At 44.1% G+C, this 24,786-nt stretch overlaps 2 protein-coding genes and 1 long non-coding RNA gene across 19 annotated transcripts in view; 1 reads left to right on the plus strand and 2 right to left on the minus strand.

Moving 5' to 3' along the window:
• The window catches only part of CYLD (CYLD lysine 63 deubiquitinase), a 60,192-nt gene extending 50,749 nt beyond the window's left edge, over positions 1-9,443 (minus strand). Inside the window, exons 1-3 of one of the 8 annotated variants that reach the window (XM_009196415.4) lie at positions 9,370-9,419; positions 8,670-8,730; positions 1,247-1,900 (exon numbers count right to left, since the gene is read on the minus strand). In XM_009196415.4, the coding sequence (XP_009194679.1) occupies positions 1,247-1,750 (504 nt within the window). In that variant the 5' untranslated portion in view covers positions 1,751-1,900; positions 8,670-8,730; positions 9,370-9,419. Of the gene's footprint in view, positions 1-1,246; positions 1,904-8,650; positions 8,766-9,277 lie in introns of those variants that run through there. The other 7 variants (XM_009196417.4, XM_017953351.3, XM_003916866.5 and 4 more) reach the window with 7 other exon arrangements.
• Positions 8,733-23,943, plus strand: LOC108583471. Its single transcript, XR_001898163.3, has 2 exons — positions 8,733-8,846; positions 23,367-23,943. It is a non-coding gene; the product is annotated as an uncharacterized LOC108583471 (long non-coding RNA).
• NOD2 (nucleotide binding oligomerization domain containing 2) overlaps positions 18,754-24,786 on the minus strand; it is a 39,081-nt gene continuing 33,048 nt past the window's right edge. For 9 of the 10 annotated variants that reach the window (XM_031658255.1, XM_031658258.1, XM_031658254.1 and 6 more), the window contains 2 exons: positions 21,915-21,998; positions 18,754-20,083 (listed from right to left, as the gene is read on the minus strand). In XM_031658255.1, coding sequence (XP_031514115.1) covers positions 20,011-20,083; positions 21,915-21,998 — 157 coding nt within the window. In that variant the 3' untranslated portion in view covers positions 18,754-20,010. Of the gene's footprint in view, positions 20,084-21,914; positions 21,999-24,786 lie in introns of those variants that run through there. The other variant, XM_021931955.2, reaches the window with a different exon arrangement.

The following is a 24,786-nucleotide window of genomic DNA, read 5'->3' on the forward strand; positions in this document are numbered from 1 at the left end:
ATTTAAGGTGTTTAAAAAATAAGAAAGAAGTTGTATCTGATGCTGAAATATTATCTGATAATTTCAATTAATAACTCTATTATGAAAAAGCTAGGCTGAATTCCACGTTGTGATTCTAACATTAATTTGGTTATGAAAAGAAAATGTTACTTTAAAATAGCAGTAATGTTAGCTCTATTCATTAAGCACTTACTGCCAGCCACTGTGCTAAATCCTGTATCAATGTACCACAAAAATACTACAAGTCATGTACTATTAACACCACTGTACTGGTAAGCATGCAGAATGAGAGAAGTTAAGTAGCTTTGTTAAGTAACCTGGCAACCCAGCTAGTACATGGCTTAACTGGGATTCAAATTCCTAATTGTTTACAATCACTGCTTTAAAAAAAAATTAAATCAAGAAGCAAAGAAGACATGCAATTCTACTGGCAATGTCAAAATGTAACTGGCATTTCAGTTACTGTGAATGAATATTAAGTTTGGAAACATATCACAGCATTCTTGGGTCTCCTTCCAGTAGAAATAAATTCCAAGGATGTTCACATATATTATCAGGGACAATCACAAGCAAGTTTAAATTTCTGCAACTTTTTTTCAAAAATTTTATATCTAAATTGTTATTACTTAATAACATACATTAAGAAGAACTAAGAAACCTATAGATGATAATGAAAGGTAATTAACAACTTTTGATGTAACTATTTACAACTGGTAGTGTTAATGCTTAATATAGGCGATGTTAAAATTTCTAAAATATAAATGCCTGCAATAACCAGGTGAACCTCTTTGTATGTTCCTATCATAGCACATAGCTTTTTAAAACTTTCAACATCATCTTTACAGCATCGCAATTCATCATTAAAAAGTAAACAAAAAAATTAAATCAAGAAGCAAAGAAGGCATGCAATTCTATTTGCAAGAATGTCAAAATATAATTGACATTTAAGTTCTTGAGAATGAATATTAAGCTTAGAAACATATCACAGAGTTCTTGGGTCTCTTTCCAACAGAAATAAACTCCAACGTGATTTTCACACATATTATCAGTGATAACTATAAGCAAGTTTTGGATTATGGATTTATCCATAACATGGATTCATCAGCAAGGACGATGAATATTAAAAATTACAGAAGACTCTTGGGAAAATATTTTTGTATTTAAAGGAGAAAAATACATATGTGCATACAAATACACATAGACACACAAACACAAACACACTACTAAAATGGTTTATCAAACTTACCAGCAATTCAACTCCAAAGAATATTCCAGAGACTGTCCTCTCTGCTAACAGGGGTCCTCTGAAGCGCACAACTCCAGGAAATTTTTCTTCCCCAGATCTCAACTGTACTTTCACAGGGCAGCCCACGTCTATTTGGAGGCCTTTACTTAGTCTGTTTCTGTTTTTAAACAGGCTGAACCTCTCCTCACAATTGGTAATTGCCAAAAGTAACTCTGTGAACTTTTCATTTATCTCTGCAACATCCTTTTCATCAACAAAGAGAACTGCATGAGGTTGCTCTAGAATTTTTAATCCAATCTGATTTTTCTTGCCTTTTGCAGAAGGAATCCTTGAATGCCCCACAGAACGATCTTGAATATACTGTCCTATACTTCCCTTCGGTACTTTAAGGAGCTTTTGTGTTTGTTTGTCTGTAACGCTGCATTCTTGAAGAAGCAAATAAAAACTCCGCTCTTCCCAGTAGGGCGAAGTAACTTTTTCTTGGCTCCATAAGCCTGAACTCATTGTGATATTAACTTCAAAATACTAATTCAAAAAAAGGAAACTACTAATAACTTTGTCATAAAACCACAAAAAACAAATTCAGTGGCAGTCCCAAAGCATGTTTTCAGCAACGTGGTGTCCATGCTGTAAAAAGAAAGGAAATCTAAATGCCTGCTGAAGAAGCAAAAATAAACTTTAGACTTCATTCTACATGACTGAAAATTAAGACTGAAGACTTTTAAAATTTTCATTTGACCGGTAAACACATAAATGAAATATTTTCAAAAAAACATCTAAAAGAGTTAAAGACATACAGTATATTACTTCTATCTACTGCAACTGTGCATATTTAATTAATGAAATCCAATTATAAGGTACTTTCAAAGACAACACAATAATGTTTGCTTCCAAGACAGTGAAATTTATAAAATCAGATTCTAGTAAAAACTTTTAAAGGTTACCCTTATATACATATTCTAATTTTTAAAAAATTTATTTTTATTTATTTATTTATTTTGAGACAGGATCTCACTTTTGTGGCCCATGCTGGACTGCAGTGGCACAATCATGGTTCACTGTGGCCTCGACCTCCCAGGTTCAAGTGATCCTCCTACCTCAGCCTCCCGAGTAGCTGGTATTATAGGCACGTATCACCACACCCAGCTAAGTTTTCTATTTTTTGTAGGGACAGGGTCTCACTATGTTGTCTAAGCTGGTCTTGAACTCCTGGGCTCAAGTAATCCTCCTGTCTTGGCCTCCCACTGCGCTGGGATTACAGTCGTAAGCCACCAGGCCGGGCCCATGTTCTGACACTAATAAACTTTTAAAAGTAGCATTTGGGGCTGGGCTCTGTGGCTCATGCCTATAAATGATAGCTATGATATGGCCATATTTTGATAATGGAACATTTTACCTCTGACTAAACTTCATTTCATATATTTTGTCTGAAGATGGGCAATGTTCATCACATTAATCATAATTATCATCTAATTTCTCAAATCGCAAATATCAGATATTATAATGTGACTATATTACAAATATTTTAAAAATCAATTTTGTAGCATCAAAACTTGTACCATAGAGCAAGAGAATATCATGATATAATTGCATTCTAATTTATTTCTATGATTTCTTTTTCAAATTTTCATTTATTTTATTTATTTATTTATTGAGACAGCATCTTGCTCTGTCACCCAGGCTTGAGTACAGTGGTGTGATGATAGCTCACTGCAGCTTCAAACTCCTGGGCTCAAGTGATCCTCCCGCCTTGGCCTTCCAAGGTTCTAGGATTACAGGCATGAGCAACTGCACCTGGTCCTCATTTAAAATTTTTACAAGAATAATAATCTTTCCAATGAAGTAGCCTTATTCTCAAACCTATTTTAACTGATGGTTAAAAAACTACACAATTTCATTAATTCAAACTGAGACTTGACTTTATTATTTTAATTAATTTTCTGCTGAAAACAACAGTTCCCAGGTATCCCTGTCATAAGAATGTGGCTATCTGGTTTCCAAATACAGTACTTATTTCATCCTTCCTTGAGCTAGAGGTATCCATTTCCATTATTCTGGATAATGGCTGCAACTGATAGCACTATCGTATTTATTTTATTCTAGCAATTCAGAAATAAATACTCCTAAAACTAAAGAACCAAATTTTAGATGTAATCACTTAATGATCAAACAACCTGGCAAATCTATACACAGAGGAACGCTTCTTTTAGAAAGCACTGCTAGATAATGAAGTATTCCATAATGGTAACGTTTTTAAAAGTCTCTCCCTCTACAAGACAGCATGAGACATGTGGTTTAGCCAAGACAGGATACAGCTTAGGCACCCCCTTCAAACCAACCTGACTGAACTATCTGTGTAACACTCAGTGAGGGTAAAGGCAGAGGTAGCATGAAGTGGTTCTCTTTTTTTTCTTCTTCTTTGTGGTGTGTTTGTTTTCATTCCACTTGAGGGCACTGTCTACTTCAGCAAGAATGGTATCAATTCATATCTGCCACTTACATAAGACACCTGTGGAAACCTCTATCTTGACACCATATAAACAAAACTCCTTTTAAGGGCTGCCCAAACAGCTACCCAACCCCTCAGTTTGGTTCTATTCCTTTAAAGGACCAAACTGAAGTGTTGGTTCTTTTTGACCAAAATGCTTTTAACACATCAACACTTTCCACAAGAAAATGTCCTTCGTGTTTTCTTGATCGTTGATGTATCATTATGACTGTAAATTATTTTGCATAACTCTTGATCTGCAAGGCTGTTATTTTGTTAAAAGGCTGTACCTTATGCTTCCTGAGGTCACGAATGCTTTCTACAGATCTACTGTCTAGAGTTTTCCCTTGCAATCAGCCATTTTCTGTGGTTTCCTGCTGTATGCATTTGACTCCTTTTACGGCCTTGTTGCTTTTCAACTTACTGCTTCAAATCAGTTCTGAGAAGCCAGGTGGTGAAACATGTTTGTGTGTTTGAAAAACAAAGCAACAATCGTGAAAAGAGGTACGCATACATTCTGAAAGGGTCTTTCGGAGCAAAGCGCACATAAGCTTTACTGAATAGAGATTTTGGTCACTTCCAGAAGGTTATGATAGTCAAAAAGCAACATCCAAAACACTGAGCTGTGGTTTTGGTTCTCTTTAAAACGTATTCAGATTTTTTGGACCAAAAGTTTTTTGAAAAGGGTAAAGCAATTCTATTTTGAAAAGAAATTCTTTTTTAAAATTCCTAAGATTAATGTCTTCAAATATTACAATCAGAAACTTCCTTGAATCTTAATTATTGCTTTATACCAACAGCTCCTACTCTATTGGTCCTCCAGCTTAACTATTCATGTCACAATTCAAAATAAAAATCATTAGTGCTAATAATCTATTATTAAGACAAAATAAATTACTACATGTGCATTAGGACACTAGGTTAAATAAATTTGATTATAAGCTTGCTTTCTGAAATAATTTAAGGGAGGGAAGCCACAGTAAAAATTGATGTAACTGCTAGGTTTATGAAAATGCTTTGGGTAATAAACAATAGCTTTCAAGTACCATATTTTAAAGTGAACTCTACAAGGAGCAGTAACTTTTTCCCTAACTTTCATGAGCACAAGTGGAAATGAGCTTAGACTTAGTAACACGATGGGTCATGTTAGACAACTAGAACAGTCAAGCGCAAGTTATCAAATATTTCAAAAGCATTATCCAAAAATAAAGGATACAGCCTTTCCTCTTTCAGAAAGAATACATTAAGAACAGGTTTGAAACTATCTGATTAAAAATTGATTCTCTTCATTGTAACTGATAGAGAAAGTTGAATGGGAAACTTCACAGCTCGAGCCTAGAGATATACAAGGCAATAAACTGAATGATCATTAATATTCTCAGCCAGGCGCGGTGACTCACGCCTGTAATCCCAACACTTTGGGAAGCCAAGGTGAGTGAACAGGTTGAGCCCAGGAGTTCCAGACCAACCTGTGCAACATAGTGAAACTTCATCTCTACAAAAAGTACAAAAGTTAGCCAGGTGTGATGGCATGTGCCTGTAGTCCCCGATACTTGTGAGGCTGAGGTGGGAGGATGGCTTGAGTCCTGGAGGGAAGGGCTGCAGTGAGCCATGATCCTACCACTGCACTTCAGCCTGGGTGAAAAAGCAAGACCCTGTCACGTCCTCTCTCACATATACACACACACTCATATATATATATGTATGTATGTATATACATGTATGTATGTGTATATATATACACACACACTCATATATGTGTGTGTGTGTGTATATATAGTACTCAAAATACCAGTATTACAATAAAAATATGCTAACACACATTTCTCCCCACTATAGAGGTGAATATAACGCCAACATTCTACTTTCACTGGGATGTGCACAGTAGTTAAATAGTTAAAGTCTTAGGTACCCCAAGCAGTAAACACTGACTCAACACACTATGAAGGGAAAGATCTAAATCACATTGTAAATGAGTTATTTATCATCAAGAAGGTTGGTTTGTTAGTTTGGTATTTTTTATGCTTTCAGTACAGAGTTAGATAGTGAAAACTACATCATCTAGGCTAGGCACAGTGGCTCACTCCTGTAATCCCAGCACTTTGGAGGCTGAGGTGGGAGCATCCCTTAAGCCCTGGAGTTCAAGGCTTTAGTGAGCTGTGATAGCGCTACTGCACTCCAACCTGGGTGACAGAATGAGAGCCTGTCCCAAAAGCAAGAAAAAAAAACCAAAGAAGATAAAATTAGCAGGGTGTGGTGGTGTATGCCTGTGGGCCCCGCTACTCGGGAGGATGGGAGGATCGCTGGAGCCCAGGAGGTCCAGGCTGAAGTGAGCTATGATCACGTCACTGCACTCCAGCCTGGGTGACAGAGCAAGACCTTGTCTCAAAAAAAAAAGGAAAGAACAACAACAACAACAACAAACATCAATCCACATTCACTCAGCTTCTGCCTTTAAGTAAAGGCCTAGGGAACAGTAAGACAACGGAAGGAAAAAGAAGCACAGCTAAATTCAAAGTCACTGTAGGGCAGGTGGGGATGAGGGGTCAGTGTGAAGGGAGAAATTTTCATTTGTATTCTCTTATTACTTTGCAGGTTGAATCACTTTGAGTGAGTATATTACAAATGACTCATCTAAATACTGTCTTACTTCAGGCTGGATAACTGTGTGATTATGAATATCCTGCTAATAAATACTGAATGAAAATTACCAACGAGTTGAAACACAGTAATATGTTTAACCCTAAAGCCATGTTGAACACAAGGCCTTTCCTTTGGGGACACTGAAGAAGGAGAACAGTTCAGGTTCACATAGATTTGAAAACATTTCTGGTTATCTGAGCTTGTTGATGGTCTGGATTCTAAGTAAAGGGGAACTTACTTGTATTAAGATAAAGTCATTAAACCAAGATGAGGGTTGGAAGGCACAAATATTTATCAATTTTTCCATGAAGGCAATGGAAAGATGATCAGGAAATGAGTTTTACATGAAAATGTTAAAGATTACAATTACCACATTCTGAAAGGCAACATATACTACAAATGAACATCAGTAGCAACAGAAAACTAACAATGGTTAGCTTATCCAGAAGATACAGTGTCTTTCTGATTCTCAAGTTATCAGGTTATATTGTTCATAAGGATCTCACAAAGACAGATCCAATTCAAGAGCTTTTTGCATCTCTTGAGATATCCTGCTTGTTCTAAAAGGGAAGCTACCTAAATTAGAATAAAAATTACAATACTAAATTCTGCCCCTAATTACCAATGGCAAAGAGGTAGGAAGGTCAGCGTGGACACCAAAGAAAGAAGACATGTGGGCCTTTTCCCAAAAGCTTCTGGATAGCTAGAATGATTACTCTTTTAAAAAAGAACACCTCTCACTAAAAGACAAAGTTGTTATATTTCTAAACAGCTAAAGAATAGGGATACAGAGATTCCGTGGCCAGAAAAAAAGACTGAGTCCGTTTTAATTTTCCTCAATGACTAATTTGTGTCACAAGTACACAGTCCCTAATATAAGTGGGATTTATAAGGTTAAAAGAAAAGCAAAGCCTCTCAGATCTGCATATTCCCGCCGGAACACGGAATACTGCTGCCTCGCTAGTGTTAAACCTAGCCACTCCACTGCCAAACTGTGAATTCCCCAAGTCCTTCATTTTTATATTATCCAGTGCCCACACGAGAGCCTGGCATATGCTAGGCACTGAATACGGAGAAATGAATGAAAGACTCAAGTGCCAACAGTGAAAACAAAATTGCATTTCCTCCTCCTGTTTAAGGGATTAAAACAAGAGAAAGAGAAAAGAAAAAGACTAAGGAATTGGGAATATTTAATGAATTTTGCCTAAAACTTCACTAATTCTCTGGATAAAATGAAATCATGCTAAACCACTTCATTGTTACACATATAAGAAACAAATACAGAAAATTTCATAATTACGAAACCAAGTTGTTTTGAGGTTTATTTGAAACTAGCTTCCTAGAGCCTCACTAGCATGTATCTACTTAGAAATTCTGTTCAACCAATGGGAAAAAAAAAAACTAATTTAAGATCATAGTGTGAAAATCAGGAACAAAATACTAATAGTTCGATAAACAACATAAGTATTCCTTTCTCTCTCCTTGTGCTGGAGACTTCCTTAAATCAAACAAAACCACAGTTTAGGTGTGCCAGACTACAAAAATTATTGCTGCTTAATGTTAGTTGTTGGTTTATACAACAAGTCTTATCTGCTTCTCACAAAAGTTACCACCCAAAGGAAGGTTTATTTGCAAGAATACTATACAATTTTGCAGCAGAATATTAGAGAATGTTCTGGGTGTTATCGACATCCAGAGTACATGAACTTCAATAAGAATTTCCAGCAAATCATTTTCTCCTAATACTGTTCTAGTTCAAATCCACCCACTACTCAGTGGGGAATGGCAGGCTAAATTCTTAAGGCCATTCAATCTACTTGGGGCATGAGGGGGTGTGTAAAAAGCCAACAATCAAATGAACACCCTCTCAAGGCCTGGGTGCTTCTGAGAGTCAATGATTGCAAAATGAACAATCCTATTAAGATCTCTAGCCCATATTCAAAAGCAAGGTAGGCATGCTCCTCAGCTGAGCTAAGGATACAACTTTCCAGGAAAAACTGGAGAAAAGAAAGTGGCGGGGATGATGGGGGCTGGGAGATTGCAAGGCCACAGGCTTGGTGGCTGGAAGATGACAACTATCCTAAAACATTCAAATGCCAAGGGGTGGAAAAGAAACGATGCCAAGTGCATGAATAACCGGCAGCTGACCCAGCTGAGTACCAAACTCAACACCATCTTCCTCAAGATTTCATGACTTCCCTTCCGCCCCCCTTCCGCCCCCCCCCCCCCCCCCACCATTGTTAACATGAAAGAAAAACATAAAGAAAGAATACCTGTCACAACAGGGCGCACCTTTCAACTAAGGAACTCCAGGTGGCTGTGTAGAACCATCCTCACCCTGGAAAGGGGGAAACTGAAAGAAAAAGCAGAACACGCCATTAACGAGGCCAGAACCCCGACTGCGATTTCTGGACGGGAGCCACCAACACCCGCAAAATCGATCGCTGCATACGCCCCGCGGCGCGGACGGTAGGAATCACAGCCCCGAGCTCCTGAGGCCAACCGTGGCCGTCGGGGCCCGCCAGCGGCCTGTGCCTCAGTCTCCCCATCTGTAAATGGGGTGGGGGGCGAGGAGGGGGACAGTGTCCCGCGCGACTCCCGCCCCAAGTCCTCTCTCCTCCGAGGGTCCCGACGGTGGAGACCCGGCACGCTCCCCGGACTCGGAGCCCTCCCGGGAAGCCTCGGGGGATGGGGAAGCCCCGGGGATGGGGAAGCCCGGGCTGACGTCAGCGTGCTCGGCACCCCACTGGCCCGGCCGGCTGGGGCCGGGGCAACTAACGGGCCGGCGCCGAGGGCCCGACGGTCGCCGCAGCGGCTCCGGACGCCCTGAGGCCGGGTGGCTGCGCCGAGGGGATCCGGCCGCCCGCCGCCCGCCGCCTGCCGCCCGCTCACTCACTAACCTCGGGCGGCGGGGCGTCGCCCCTCGCCCCGGCTCCCCAGCCTGCGTCCCGGGCCGGCCCCGGCGCCCCACACCCACCGCCCTAGTATTTACCTCCGACGCGCGGCCCCCGCGCAGCCGAACCTGCTACCTGGGCCCGCCCCCACCTGCCCCGCCTCCGAACCGCCCAGAGGAGAGGGAGGGAGCGGGGGCGGAGGGGGCAGACGCTGCGCTGGCCAATCGCAGGCCGAGATGCTCTCTTGAGCGGGCCCTGATTGGGCCTCCCTGTGACAGACCTTCCTCCAATGGTTGCCGGCCCGGCGCCGGCTGAAGGGACTTTCCGCTCTGTCAAGCTCGGTGGAACCAAAGGGAAAGCGGAGGGGCGGGGCGGAGAAGAGCGGGGGATGGAGGCGGGAAGCTCAAGCTGATTGGGCGAAAGGCTGTGGGTGCCGCGTCACCATTGGCTGGTGCCGGAGACGGGGCGGGGCGGGGCGCTGCGCTGTCACCAGCTCCACCTCCCGTGCTCCTGCCTCAGCTGTCAAAACTGTAGACGCTTAGGTTTGGGCTGGGTTGAGAGTCCAGATGAAGGTTGGGAATAGGATTCCAGGATGCCGTGAGAGAGCAAAGCTTTAGAATCAGACCTCACTTTGAATCTTTGGCGCTTTCATTCAGTGGCTGCGTGACTCGGGGAAGTCACAACCACACTGTGCCTCAATGTCCTCATCTGTAAAATGGAGATCATAGTATCGGTTGTCGTACAGGATCGTGGCAAAATACTGAGTTAAAGTTTCTGGCACGCAGTACCAGCTCAGGAAAGGTTCATCTCTTCCTCCCCCGCAGATTCGGCCTGGGACGCTTGCTGTTTCCGAACCTCTGTTGCCACCTATCCCAGTTAGGAGGGAATTTTCCCAAGGATGGTGAAGAAGGGATTTCCACACGCCGCCTCACTCAGCCCTGCACCCCTGGCCACCAGCCAGGACTTAGGGTGTAGTTAAGGATCTTTCAATTAGAAGGGAGGCTTCTGATTCCCAAAAGTACTCAAAATATTTAAGGAAGTGCTTTTTATAATCAGTCCCAGAGCCTTGCTGCACTGGATACTCCTGTTAATTAATTTCTTCTCCTTTGACATTTTAAGTGCTAATTATAGGAGAAGGTGATTAACACTGAGAAAGGAGGAGGGGTGTGTGTGTGTGTGTGTGTGTATGTTTAACCATGACACAAATTTCCCCCAGTGGAAAGTAACATGTTTCTGGAGATCCAGGGAATTTAAACCAATGAATACATAAAAGTAGTCACATGAGTGACGAGTAACAGTAGCAGTAGACAGGCCACCACTCTTCCCTGCCATAGTCATCCAAAATGAAATGAGCATCTTTTGAAAACCTAAGCCTCTTTCTACTCCTGTCCCTCTTTTGTCACCCCTATCTTCCTGTATTCCAAACTTCACGACGACACTGCCAAAGGAAGCCATAAGTTGGAAATCAACAGGCCTGGCTTGTGTGGCCTTAGGCAACACCGTTCTCCTCTACATCTTTATTCTCCAACAAAGCTGGAAGGACTCTGAGGTCACAGTCCAACTGTCTGGAAGAAAATTTCAGCTGAAATTTGGTTTTGCCTAACCCATACAATAAGAAGGAGGAAAGAGAAAAGAATGTAAAGGAGAGAGATTTGCGGTCCTTTTAGGCAAGGCAAACATTCTCATGCTGCGGCTGGGACCATTTCTCTTAACTGCAGGATCTACATCCACTGGTCCCTTAAGGCATTTGAGTTTGTCACTCTGGACTGGAATATTTTCATGTCCCTTCTTTTTGTTTTTGTTGTTGTTGCTGCTGGGGATTTTTGTTTGTTTGTTTGTTTGTTTTGAAACAGAGTCTTGCTCTGTTGCCTAGGCTGGAGGGCAGTGGCGCGGTCTCAGCTCACTGCAACCTCCGCCTCCCAGGTTCAAGAGATTCTCCTGCCTCAGCCTCCCGAGTGGCTGGGATTACAGGCGCCTGCCACCATGCCCAGCTAATTTTTGTATTTTTAGTAGAGACAGGGTTTCACCATATTGGCCAGGCTGGCCTCAAACTCCTGACCTCAAGTGATCTGCCTGCCTCGGCCTCCCAAAGTGCTGGGATTACAGGCATGAGCCAACGTGCCCGGCCCATTTTTGTGTCCTTTCGGTTGATGGCGTTTGGTGCTGCTGAGGTCTCTACTTCCATAGGGCTTTCTTCCCCAGGGTCTGTCCTGTCATATGTTCACTGACTCAGTGCCGGGGCCTGACAACATCTAAGGGATCTTCATCCAAGTCAAGCCTGACAAATAGGGCTTATCTCAATTATCGTTTCCTATCAATTGGGAATGGCTGCCTAGAACATTGCGTTAAAGCTAATTCTGAACTTGTATTCAGGCTCACAGGCAAGAGAGATGTCTGCCAGGGGATGAGATGGGGAGATAGTGTCATGGTGCTATTATTTGCAGTCTTTGGTAAACCAGCCTCTCACTTTACAGATGGGAGATGAAGGCCCAAAGACAGTAAATTACTAGCCCCCTGTCACTCAGGAGATGGGCCGACACCCTGATTCCAAGCCAAGGCTCTTTCCACCTCTGTTAAAAATGGATTCCCCAGCTGAAATGCTCATCCTCTCTGCCTTCCAAATCCTCCCTTCATGGAGGACCTAGTCAAAGTCCTTTACAGACATGTCTTCGCAGAGGGCTCCAGCCCTCACTAATGACCTCTCTCAATCCACCACTCCACAGCCTCTTCCATCCAACCTGGTCCTGGGTTCATGGAACTAGTGGTTGAGTTATTGAGCAGGTACCAGGAAACAGCAATGTACAAGAGAGATACCACCCTCCCTCTGGCAAAAAAATGCAAACTAAAATACTCATTAGATGATCACTTACTTAATTAAAGCTGTGATAAGCCTCAGAAGAAGAATCTCTCTGAGCATGCCTAAGGGGAGGTTGGCCACTCAGGGAAGGCCTGTTTGAGGAAGTCACCTTTGAGATGAGATGGGAAAGATAACTGGCAGGCAGGAGTGAGGGGGAACACTCCAGAAATAGGGAACAGGAAAGTGCATGACCTGTTGAAGAAACTGGAAGAGGCAGAGCACAGACAATGAGGGCACAAAAGGGCCTTGGGAGCCAAGGATAGGGGTTGTTCTCCATCCCAAGAGCAATGGGAAGCTTTTGAAGGGTTTTGCAGGGAACATAACGCTGGTTCTTGTTTTTTGTTTGAGATGGGGTCTGACTCTGTTGCCCAGGCTGGAGTACAGTGGCACAATCATAGCTCACTGCAGCCCTGTCTCCTGGGCTCAAGTGATCCTCCCACCTCAGTCTCCCAAGTAGCTGAGACTACAGGTACACACCACCATGCCCAGCTAACTTTTCTCTTTTGAGTAGAGATGAGGGTCTCACCACGTTGCCCAGGCTGGTCTTGAACTCTTGGCTTCAAGAGATCCTCCTGCCTTGGCCTCCCAAAGTGCTGGGATTACAGGCATAAGCCACTGTGCCTGACCTAACACTGATACTAAGCTGTCTTATGTCATTCTGTCATTGCACACAGCAGGAACCTAACATAAAACTATTGAATTGAATGGCGCTTTCCCCGCGGAGGATGGTAAACTCCAGGTAGCCTCGTAGGGGCATGGGACATAGAGTAACAACACATGGTCAGGACTCAAGGAAACCTGCTCAGTAGCACCAGTCATGGTTATTGACTAGACTCTGCTCCATGCTTCCCAGTGCCTACCATGGGGTACCTCCTATTTGCATTCTCTCCAAATTTGTTGTCTCTTTTATATCCTACCACCTGCTCAGCATCTCCACTCAACACAGCCAGAAGCGAACTCCTGATATTCCCCACCAGCACCCCCTGCAATCCCTCTGCACTCCCCATCTTAGTAAATGGCAACTCCCAGATGTCCATCCAACCTCCCATGGCTCCAGCCATTTCCCACCAATCCTGTGAATATGGGCATTCAGAATGAACACTGGGCCAAGGGGCTAACTGGACCAGGTATCCACACAAGCAAGGATACGTCACAGGCGCTTTCTCCACGGTAGCCCAGCACAGTGTTTTGATCCATGGATGACAGGTTGAGGTCTTCCATCTCTGAGATGTGCTTATCTCTTAGGGAAGGGAAATTCCAAGTGCAACTGAACATTCTGTCTGAGGACTTTTACTCTGACCACCTAAAAGCTCTTTTTGATAAGATAAAGGGGATTACTTTAATCATCTTTAAACAATCCAGCTGAACTATAAATCCATGCTCTCCCATTTGAGCTATTTGCTGGTATCAATGACAAATAATTTCTATGTTTGATTTTTAAAACACACACAGAAAGCTCTTTATTAAAGGGAACTCTCTGCTACATCTGGATCCCATTTTGGGCAGTTGATGCATTAGGGATTGTTCCATGTCCCAGGGAATCTTCCTCCTTTAGAAAGGAGACAGAAACGCTGTCAGAAAAAGGGTGACTCGTTCTTTTTTTTTTTTTTTTTTTTTTTCTTTTCAGACAGAGTCTTGCTCTGTCGCCCAGGCTGGAGTGCAGTGGTGCAATCTCGGCTCACTGCAAGCTCCGCCTCCCGGGTTCACGCCATTTTCCTGCCTCAGCCTCTTGAGTAGCTGGGACTACAGGCACCCGCCACCACACTCGGCTAATTTTTTGTATTTTTTAGTAGAGACGAAGTTTCACCGTGTTAGCCAGAATGGTCTCGATCTCCTGACATCAGCCTCCCAAAGTGCTGGGATTACAGGTGTGAGCCACCGTGCCCGGCGAGGGTGACTCATAAGCTGCCCCAACTTCTAGTTTCTGCCCCCTTTAATAAAGAAAGTGGATCCTTCCTTCATTCAACAAATATGTACTGAGCACCTACTATGTGCTAGGCACCTTTGTAGACTCTGAGGACACTGCAGTGAGCGTGGTTCCTGTTCTCCAGAAGCTGACATTCTAGGGGAAGGGAAAACTGACCACGTGTCAGGTAGTTCATGCACAGAAGACAATACAAAGGAGGGTAGGCAGTGATTGAAAACTGCTATTTAGGTAGATCGTTCAGGGAAGGACTACCTCATGTAGGTGGCATTTGAACTAAGACCCGAAGGCAGTGAAGAAGCCAACCACACCACCGTCTCAGGGAACAGTGTTCCCATAGGAGGGGACAGGTGAGTGCAGACGTCTGGAAGCAGCAATGTGCCAGGTGTCCTCAGCAATGTGCCTGGTATGCTCAGGGAACAGCAAAGAAGCCAGTGAGGTTGGAGCCCAGAGAACAGGTATGAGTGGCAAAGGGGAGGCCAGAGAGGACACAGCGGGTCCAAGTCAGATGAGACCTTGACTTTTACCCTGCACCAGACAAGAAGTCCTGGAGAGTTTACATCAGAGCAGTGGCTGATCTGACTTATGTTTTAATAGGTTCACACTTCATGTCAAAGGCAGTAACAGGGAGACTGATGCAGTAACCCAGGCAAGGATGGATCCCAAAGGGAACCCCTTGTTTCCTGGGGGTGGAGGCAGAGGAGGAGAGAGGGAGGGGTGCAAGGGGATGTGGAACTGAAGATATCAAGAGATAAGTTGCTACAAAGCAGAAAGAGATGTAGCACTCCTGAAAAGAAGCATTTTCAGGGTGAGTGATCGGGGAGTGGTGATGCTTAGGCGACTGGATCTGTGGATTGTTCAGGAAATAATAATAAGTTGTGATTAAATTTAGAGGGAAAAAAACTGTCCAAGGGAAGCCAATCAAAGAACCTGGATTGCCGGTCTTCCCTGCTGTGATCTCTGCCTGTGATTCTCCAGGGGAAATGTCCTTTATGACCTTACAGTTCACCTGGAACCCTCCACCCAGGGCCTGAGGCAGCGCATTCTCTTGTGCCCAGGCACTGCCAGGCATTGCCCTGAGTACTGGGCGCCTCACACACTGGGCTGGACCATTCACCCGAGTGAAGAAGGAGGCTTGAAGCTGTCCTGGTACAATAATGGAATGAAGGGTTAGCCTCAGCTCAGCCGCTTGGAATATGACTCCACCTCTCACATTTCTGTGGGGTGTATTCATTTCAGCTTTTTGTTTGGTGCTATGGGGAGGGAAGGGCCCTCAGATTGGCATCCTTTTTCGTCCGGGATGGTGGTGAATATTATGAAAGTCTGAGGCTGTTTTTAAAATTCTGCTCTAATACCTTGTTTTTCTGTGCATGAGAATTATGTATTCTTGGCTGCAAAACTGGAATCTGTCTGCTCATGGATAAACTTCTAGCCATGAGCATGTACCTTTCAGGTAACTTTTCTATCAGAGAAGCTTACAATCAAGAATCCTACTTCCCTAGTTCCCTACACCGGCCCAGGCGGCTTTTGGTGGTATCCGCTGGACTTTTGAAAATTAGGGAATTTCTCCTATTCTGAACTCTACCAGGAATCACATATCAAGATCTCAGTACCATCTTACCTAGGCCCTCTTGACCTCTTCTTTCTCCATAATCTCTTTCTAGCTCATGTCATCCAGACTCAAGGGCCCCATTCTCAGTTTGACACTAAGGACGCCCACGCTGTTACCTCTGGCTGTGACCTTTCCCATGAGCTCCAAATTCACACCATCTTTTGACGTCTCCACTTAACTTCTCCATTTCGGTGTCTCAAACTTGACAATTCAAAACAGAACTCCCTCCCACTTCCAAACTGGTTTCCTACCCAACTTTCCCAAGCCCCCAGTTTCTCAAGTCAGAAATCTATGAGTCATCCTTGATGTCTGCCATTCCCTCATCCCTCCCATCCAACCCATTCGTAGGCTCTTGGGAATCTACCTCCAGAATGTCTCTGGAATCCATCCTCTTCTCTCCACCTCCACTGCCAACCGCCTCTCACCTGCAATAGCTCTGAGGCAGCCTCCCCACTTCTTCTGCCTCCCATCCCCACCCCTACATATACCTGCCCCATCTCCACCCAGGAGCGAAGAAGGTCTTCTTTAACTGTAAATTGGTTCACATCTCCCCTGCTTAGAACTTTCCAAGGCCTTGATGTTATTCCAAGATCAAGACCAAACTCTTGACTGTGGCCAGTGACACCTTTCCTGAACTGGCCCTACCTACCTCTGCAAACCCATCTAGTGACACCTTTCCCTTAGCTTGCCTCCAACATAGTGTATTCGTTTCCTACGGCTGCCGCAGGAAATGACACAAATTATTCCCTTATAGTCCTGGAGGTCAGAAGTCCAAAATGGGCTGGAGCCAAGGCAGGCAGGGCTATGCGGCTTGCGGAGGTTCTAGGGGATAATCTATTTCCTGGTCTTCTTCACCTTCTAGAGCTGCAATCCTTGGCTCATGGCACCTTTCTCCACCTTCAAAGCCAGGAGTGTAGCATCTTACTTGGTGATCACATTGCTTTCTTCTCTGGTGTCATATTTCCCTTTGCTTTACATTGTCCTTTAAATTTCTCTTATAAGGAAACTGCGATTGCATGTAAGGCCCATCCAGGTAATCCAGGATAATCTTTCCATCTCAAGACCCTTAACTGAATCCCACCTCCAAAGTCCCTTTTGCCATGTAAGGCAACATTCCCAGGGGCCCGGGAATTAGAATCTACGTATCTTTGGGAGTGACTATTGAGCCTACCATGCATACCAGGCTCCTTCCCCCACGAGGGTCTTTGTACTGCTTGTCCCCCATGACTAGAATGCTCCCTTGTTCCCTCTCACTCTTTGCTTGGCCATATCTTTGTCATTCTTGGGGACACAGCTTACCTGGCACCTCCTCAGACAACCTGTCTCGGACCAGGCCCTCAACAGCCTGAAGACTTTTTTTTTTTTTTTTGGATATAGAGTCTTGCTCTGTTGCCCAGGCTAGAGTGCAGTAGTGTGACCTCAGCTCACTGCAACCTCTGCCTCCCGGGGTCAAGCAGTTCTCCTGCTTCAGCCTCCCAAGTAGCTAGATTACAGGCACCTGCTACCATGTCCGGCTAATTTTTGTATTTTTAGTAGAGACGGGTTTTCATCATGTTGGCCAGGCTGGTCTCGAACTCCCAACTTCAAGTGATCTGCCCGTCTCGGCTTCCCAAAGTGCTGAGATTACAGGCATGAGCCACAGTGCCTGGCTGAAGATTTTTTCATATCTTTTTCAACTGACTTGTTTTCTGCCTGCCTCTCCCTCTACCCTCACCTAAGCACCTTGAGGACCATGTCTGTTTTGTCCATCCACTGGTCATCCTTATATAACTGGTTAATAAATCATTGCTGAATTAATGAATTAATTAATTTATGACAGTCTCCCTCTGTCGCCCAGGCTGGAGTGCAGCAGCATGATCTCAGCTCACTGCAACCTTCTCCTCCAAGATTCAAGCGATTCTCCTGCCTCAGCTTCCCAAGTAGCTGGGATTACAGGCATGCGCTGCCACACCCAGCTAACTTATTTTTTTCTTCTTCTATTTTTAGTAGAGACAGGGTTTCTCCATGTTGGCCAGGCTGGTCTTGAACTCCTGACCTCAAGTGATCCACTTGCCTCAGCCTCCCAAAGTGCTGAGATTACAGGCTTGGGCCACCATGCCTGACCTCATTGCTGAATGAATTTAAAGATGACAAATTGACAACCCAATATAGTGCTATGCAAATGGGCTGCTGTGGGTTCACCTCAGCGAAAGGAGACTCATCGCCACCTTCCTCCTGATCTGCTATATTAGAAACAATGGTCTGGGCAGAACACGGCACCAATCACAAAGAAAACCCACAGACACATTCCCACACAGGGTCCAGGGAGATGCCGCAACACCGAGTAAGCCAGACACGCACAAATGCAATCGCAGTTTCCTTATAAGAGAAATTTAAAGAGAAATTTCAAGGAAGTAGCATTTCACCTTGCTGGGCGACCACCTGATCCCTTGCTCATTAAACGCAGCTAAGCATTATTTTAACACAAGGCCTGCATGAGAGGCTGGCTCGCTGCTGCTCGCTGTGGAGAGCCAGCCGTAGGTAAACCTTCTCCATCTTTCTCCTGTTAAAGACTCCTAGAGCCACTTTGAGGGAATACAGGGCAGCCAAGGGGCCTTTTCACATGTGTTGCAGCCTTTTAGGCTGGGTATGGGGCGGCTCCTGCACAGCTGAAAACTCCACTGGGTTAAATTTTTCTAAACTGAAGCCAAAAGTGTTTTGATTGCCTGGCTATTTTCTAAGAATTGCTTTTGCCTTAAGCTATACAAGATCGGGTTGAAAATATCATTTTTCCCCCCTTCAAATAGAAAATTGTGCTTTAAAATTTGATAAGCTTTAGGAATATTTTTATTTTTTATTTTATGTAATTATTCGAGACGGAGTTCCACTCTTGTTGCCCAGGCTGGAGGGCAGTGGTGTAATCTCGGCTCACTGCAACCTCCGCTATTTTTAGTAGAGACGGGGTTTCTCCATGTTGGTCAGGCTGGTCTCAAACCCCCGACCTCAGGTGATCCGCCCACCTCCGCCTCCCAAAGTGATAGGATTACAGTAGTGAGACACTGTGCCTGGCCAGAATATTTTTAAATGTTTGGTCACAAGGAAGATGGCTATTTTGACTCAATACTTTATTCCCCTCTGATTATTTACACCATCAAGTTCACGGCCATGTTGTCTATAAAAGTATAAACTTAAGACAATAAAACAAAGTGATTTATAAATATTAACCAGTTTTCACACATCTTAATGTTGAAAATAATAACATTTGCACAGCATCTGACAATTTACAGAGGCTTCGACATGCATCATTTTGAATAATCCAGGAAGACATTTGCTTAGAAGGAAGGGCTTAATTTTTTTCCTGTAAGCTTTCAATCCATAACTGTACATCCTAAAGCATTCTAGCACAAATGAAATGGAACTGCCTCTTGTGAGTCTATTTCAGAAGTCCGTTGTCAGAGTTCAGTTCACAGGCATCAACCAGAAACCTAGTGAGGCCGTTTGAAATTCTGGCCCAGATTAATTTTTTAAAGCTGCATTTGGAGCTTTTTAAAGTGGAGCTGTTTCCAAAGGCTTAACTGAAGAGTAATTGATTTCACTGGAAATAAAAGTCCACGTGTGATCCCAGCTGGAGTGTGGTCATATTTTTCTTGCAAACCTAGAATGTCTTGGGGGAACAAACGGCTGTCATGTGTCCCCTTCCAAAAATGTCTTAAACACCGGAAAGGAGGGCAGGCTGAGGTGTAGCCCTTCCCACCCTGGGTGCCAGGGTTGGGGGTGCTGTAAGTGAAATATCAAAGCCGAGGTCACTAATATTCTGAATCTCAGCCTCAGAGGAAGGAGCGTGTGCAGGAGTCCAGGAGGAGGGAAGGAACCAGAGATGGGGAATGGCCTGGATGGATGAGTCGAGACATGGAGAAAGTTGCTTCCTGAATTGTGTTCTGTGTACTCCTCTTCATCAGAGCAGTGGGAAGGGGTCTTTTGTGATAGTCCAGGCCTCTCCACCAACAGGCACCCAGTTCACAAGCACATCCATGGGCCCCACTGACCCACAGGGAAGCCTGGGAGGATCAGTAGAGGCCAGTCCCATACCGTGGAGGAGGGGCTGTCCCTCTTGTACATCCTGGGATTGAATCTTGGGAAGAAGTCGATGGCAAAAGTAGCCTTGGGAAAAGTCTATCCTGGAAGGCACGGATGCTCCCTCCTCTGCCAGAATAAAGGTGACCTATGGTGTTCCCAGAAAACAAGCTCAGCCTTAGGCGGGACAGGGCTCATTTTCAAGAGGCTGCCAACAGATGTCACCCAGCCTCTGGGGCCCAAACTCACAGCTTGCTCACAAACAAACTGAGATGAACATCCTCCCGGAGACTTCAAAGCAAGAGTCTGGTGTCCCTGCAGCCAAGCTTGTCAGCCTCCTCCAGAGAGAAAATGTTCCCTCGGAGCCTAAAGGAGATCAAGTGAACAGAGGTTTGAGTGAGGACAAAATTAGAGCAGGGCGTTCAAACAAAAGCTTCCACTTTTTAAACCCATGCCTGGCATGGGCTGACCCTCTGGCCCAGCTGCAGTGTTTCTTGCAGGGAAGTCAGGGCCGTTTTACCCTCGGTCAACCAGGGCAGCTCATGAAGCATTCTGAACAAGGCTCCATGACTCTGCAGACAGAGAGAGTCCACAACACTGCACCCAGCCAGCCACAGACTCCCCAAGGCCAGTGATTCTTTTTAAGGCAACAAGGGAATCTGTCAAGAATGCAATGAGCAAACCCTGGTGCCCTCCCAAGTTCCATCAACAGGCAGCAAATAGCATCAGATCCCTTAAAATATCAACCTGATGTTGGCTGGTGCCCAGGACACAGAAGGTGATGTTTCTTAGGACTGAGCAATGGTTTCAAAAACAAAGAAACAGAAAACCTACGCTCTGCCCAGAACCTGATGATGTCATAGGCCACAGAAATGTCACAATCTTACAGAAGGAAAAATCTCTCCATCACAGCATAGATTTTTGAAGTCACTTTTAAATTTTTTATTATCTTAAGAGACGGGAATCTAATTCTGTCGCCTGTGCGGTGATGCAATCGTGGCCCACTGCAGCTTTGAACTCCTGGGTTCAAGGGATCCTTCCATCCCAATCTCCCGAGTAGCTAGGAACTACACCGCACCCAGCTGAATTTTTTTTTTTTTAAGAGAAGAGGTCTGATGTCGAACTTCTGGCCTCAAGTGATCCTCCTGCCTCAGCCTCCCAAAGGGCTGGGATTACAGGTGTGAGCTGCCACGCCCAGCAAAGCTTTTGTGTTTAACTTCATCATTTGATATCTGCATTTGCTGCAGCCTTGGCATGCTTTTTGAAAGAAGACAAGGCCTGCGTATTTAAAGCAGGGATGACAAGCTTATGGGAATGAGTTGCCAAAGGGTCCTGGTCTAAGGCAATAGGCTTGGTGGATCTGCAGTCAGCCAGAGTGGGTTTGCCCATCTGAGAAGACTTAGCCCTTCTTGTACTCTGGTTAACTACTGGAATCATGAATGGGCATCCAGAGTTCCCAGCTCTTTTGAGAAAACCCTGAGATACAGATTTTTTATAGGAAATGTCCTGGCTTTTAAATATTAGTCTCTAGCCCAGTGCCTGGAACATACATAGTAACATTCACTTATAGCACATTAGGCCAGGGAAAACCTTTACTTATTGTCTGAGAAATAGATCCCTGGAAGTAAGAACAAATCTTTGAAGCTGTGGCTCAGCAGAGAGAAAGTCCACAACACTGGACCCAGCTGCCCAGACTCCCAAGGCCATTCTTTTTAAGGCAACAAAAGAATCTGTCAAGAATGCAATTCCTGCTTTTTTCAAATACATGAAGGACTATGGCTTTCTTATAGAGAACTGGATACACTGTGCAACCTGCTCCTAACCTGTGTAACCTCCATTCAGAACCACAGAAGGTCTGATCCAGTATCTTTGACCTGTGAAGGCAGATGCAGTTCCCAGGAGGGCAGGAGCTGACTCTTCTTTTCATTCTTCAACCACATCCCCATTCCTACACTATCTCATAGAACAGAGAAGTTGCTGAATAAATAGTCAAGGTTTAAAAATGAAATCATTGCTTCCTACAGAAAGATGTAAAGACTTCTTAGACAGAGAACCAGATCCCTCACATGCAACATCATTCTCCCTGAATGTGAGAATCAGAAGGATCCTTGAAATTTTCCTCTCTCCCACCACCCCATTTTACAGATAGAAAAACTGAGGCTCAGAGAGCTAAAGCAGGCCTGCTCAGGGGCCTTACCAGACTTCCAGGATGGTGTCATTCTTTTCAAGGGCCTGCAGGAGGGCTTCTGCCCCTAGGTAGGTGATGCAGTTATTGGACAACCTGGAGAAGAAGATAGAATGGTGAGCTTCAAAGATTCTTGGTTTTCCTCTTGAAACTGTCCAGTTAAAGAGACTTCAGGAGTTATCCAGCCTACTGAAGCCCACCTGTCCCCTAGACACCTCCCACTCATGTCTGAGATTCCCAGTGAGCTCATCAGCGAAGGCTCAGTACCGTCAGTGAAATGTACCCATCTCTCTTCCATTCACTAGATGAGTTTATCAAATTAAGTAGCCACTCCCTTAGGATAGTAGTTAAGTACATGCATTTTAGTGCTAGATGTCCTGGGTTTAAATCCCACCTACACCACTTCTTTTTTTGATCTTGAGCAAATTAGTTCTAATTTCCTCATTGGTAAAATGGGCCTAAAAGAGTACCTGTGTCATCAAGCATAAGAATTTAAATTGTAATGAGTGTAAGCAGGCTCCTGTTCACATCCACCATCCATCTCCTTGTGGCATGGGTCCTGGGCCATTAAGTCAGCCACCAGTCCCAGCATTATCTCCCCACACTCTGCTTGCTGGGCAGACCCACCACTCTCTGCAAACCTAAAACACTTGCGCAGTACTCGATATGGTTTTACTGTGTCCCCACCCAAATCTCATCTTGAATTTCCACATGTTGTGGGAGGGAGCCAGTGGAAGGTAATTGAATTCCATCCTGTTCTCATTATAGTAAATAAGTCTCACGAGATCTGATGGTTTTAAAAAGGGGAGTTTCCCTGAACAAGCCCTCTTCTCCTGTCTGCTGCCATGTGAGATGTGCCTTTCACCTTCCGCCATGATTGTGAGACCTCCCCAGCCATGTGGAACTGTGAGTCCAATAAACTCTTCCTTTCAAAAAGTGCCCAGTCTTGGGTATATCTTTATCATCAGCATGAAAATGGACTAATACAGTACTTAATTGATAGAAAATAACCAATGAGCAGTAATATTTCCATTTTTAGGGGGGTCTTTGAGGGCACAGACACAGAGATTAGAGAATATATGAGGTAGCTGACAACAGGGAGGGGAGACAGAATAGGGCCAGGGACAGTAACGGAGGAGTCATGTGTTTCCCATGTTGCTCTTTTGCTTATAGCTTTGCCTTCCGATAATGTCCACTCCAGGTCCTCCCCCTTTCCCACAATTTTAGGAACGTCTTTCAAGTTGACCCTAAGGCAATGCTTGTAATTGCCAGTATTTGTTGAGCTTCTATTAGGTTGGTGTAAACGTAATTGCAGTTTTTGTACTGTTGAAATTTGCCATTTGATATTGGAATACATTCTTAAATAAATGTGGTTATGTTATACATCGTTTTAATGCAGAATTCTCACTTTATGATTTCTTGCTAATGACTTAATACTTTCTGTTTATTTTATATTTATTTTAGACTATGAAAATGATGTTAGACAAAAAGTAAATTCAAGCAATTTTCTTATTCGAATTCAAAATGAGTCATAAAGCAGCGGAGACAACTCACAACATCAACAACGCATTTGGCCCAGGAACTGCTAACGAACGTACAGTGCAGTAGTGGTTCAAGAAGTTTTGCAAAGGAGACGAGAGGCTGGAAGATGAGGAGCTGTGCTGGCAGGCCATTGGAAGTTGACAACGACCAATTGAGAGCAATCATCAAAGCTGATCTTCTTACAACCACTTGAGAACTCAACATCGACCATTCCATGGTCGTTCAGCATTTGAAGCAAATTGGAAAGGTGAAAAAGCTCGATAAGTGGGTGCCTCATGAGGCTGAGTGAAAACCAAGAAAATCATCATTTTGAAGTGTCATCTTCTCTTTTTCTACACAACAACAGTGAACCATTTCTTGATCTGATTGTGACATGAAATGAAAAGTGGATTTTATATAACTGGCAAGGACTAGCTCAGGGGTTGGACCGAGAAGATGCCCCAAAGCACTTCCCAAAGCCAAACTTGTGCCAAAAAAAAAAAAAAGGTCATGGTCACCAGTGGTCTGCTGCTGGTCTGATCCCCTACAGCTTTCTGAATCCCGGCAAAACCACTACATCTGAGAAGTATGCTCGTCAAGTCAATGAGATGCACTGAAAACTGCAACGCCTGCAGCAGGCATTGGTCAACAGAAAGGGGTCCAATTCTCCACGACAATACCCGACTGCACGTCGCACAACCAAAGCTTCAAAAGTTGGATGAATTGGACTATGAAGTTTTGCCTCATCCGCCATATTTACCTGACCTCTGGCCAACTGACTATCATTTCTTCAAGAATCTCGACGACTTTTTGCAGGGAAAATGCTTCTACAACCAGCAGGATGCAGAAAATGCTTTCCAAGAGTTTGTCGAATCCCGAAGCACGAATTTTTATGCTACAGGAATAAACAAACTTATGTCTTATTGGTAAAAAATGTGTTTATTATAATGATACCTATTTTGATTAATAAAGATGTATTTTAGCCTAGTTATAATAATTTAAAATTCATGGTCCGAAACCACAATTACTTTTGCTCCAACCTACAACTTACTTTTATTACCTACATTCTCTCAGTGAATGCTCATGGCCTGTAATGAAGGTCCAGACATTATCTCCATTTACACTTGAGGCAATTGAGGCACTCATCCAAGAAGAACTGGCTGGTAATGGTGGAGCAGGGGTAAGACCCAGGCTGTCTGGTTCTAGAACCTGGACTCTTTATTATTATTATTATTTTTCTCATTTTTTTTTTTTTTTTTTTTTTTGATGGAGCTTCTCTCTTGTCCAGGCTGGTGGGGAATGGTGTGATCTCGGCTCATGGCAACCTCCACCTCCCGGGTTCAAGTGATCCTCCTGCCTCAGC

The sequence above is a fragment of the Papio anubis genome, chromosome 18 (assembly GCF_008728515.1).
Source record: "Papio anubis isolate 15944 chromosome 18, Panubis1.0, whole genome shotgun sequence".
Classification (NCBI taxonomy): Eukaryota; Metazoa; Chordata; class Mammalia; order Primates; family Cercopithecidae; genus Papio; species Papio anubis.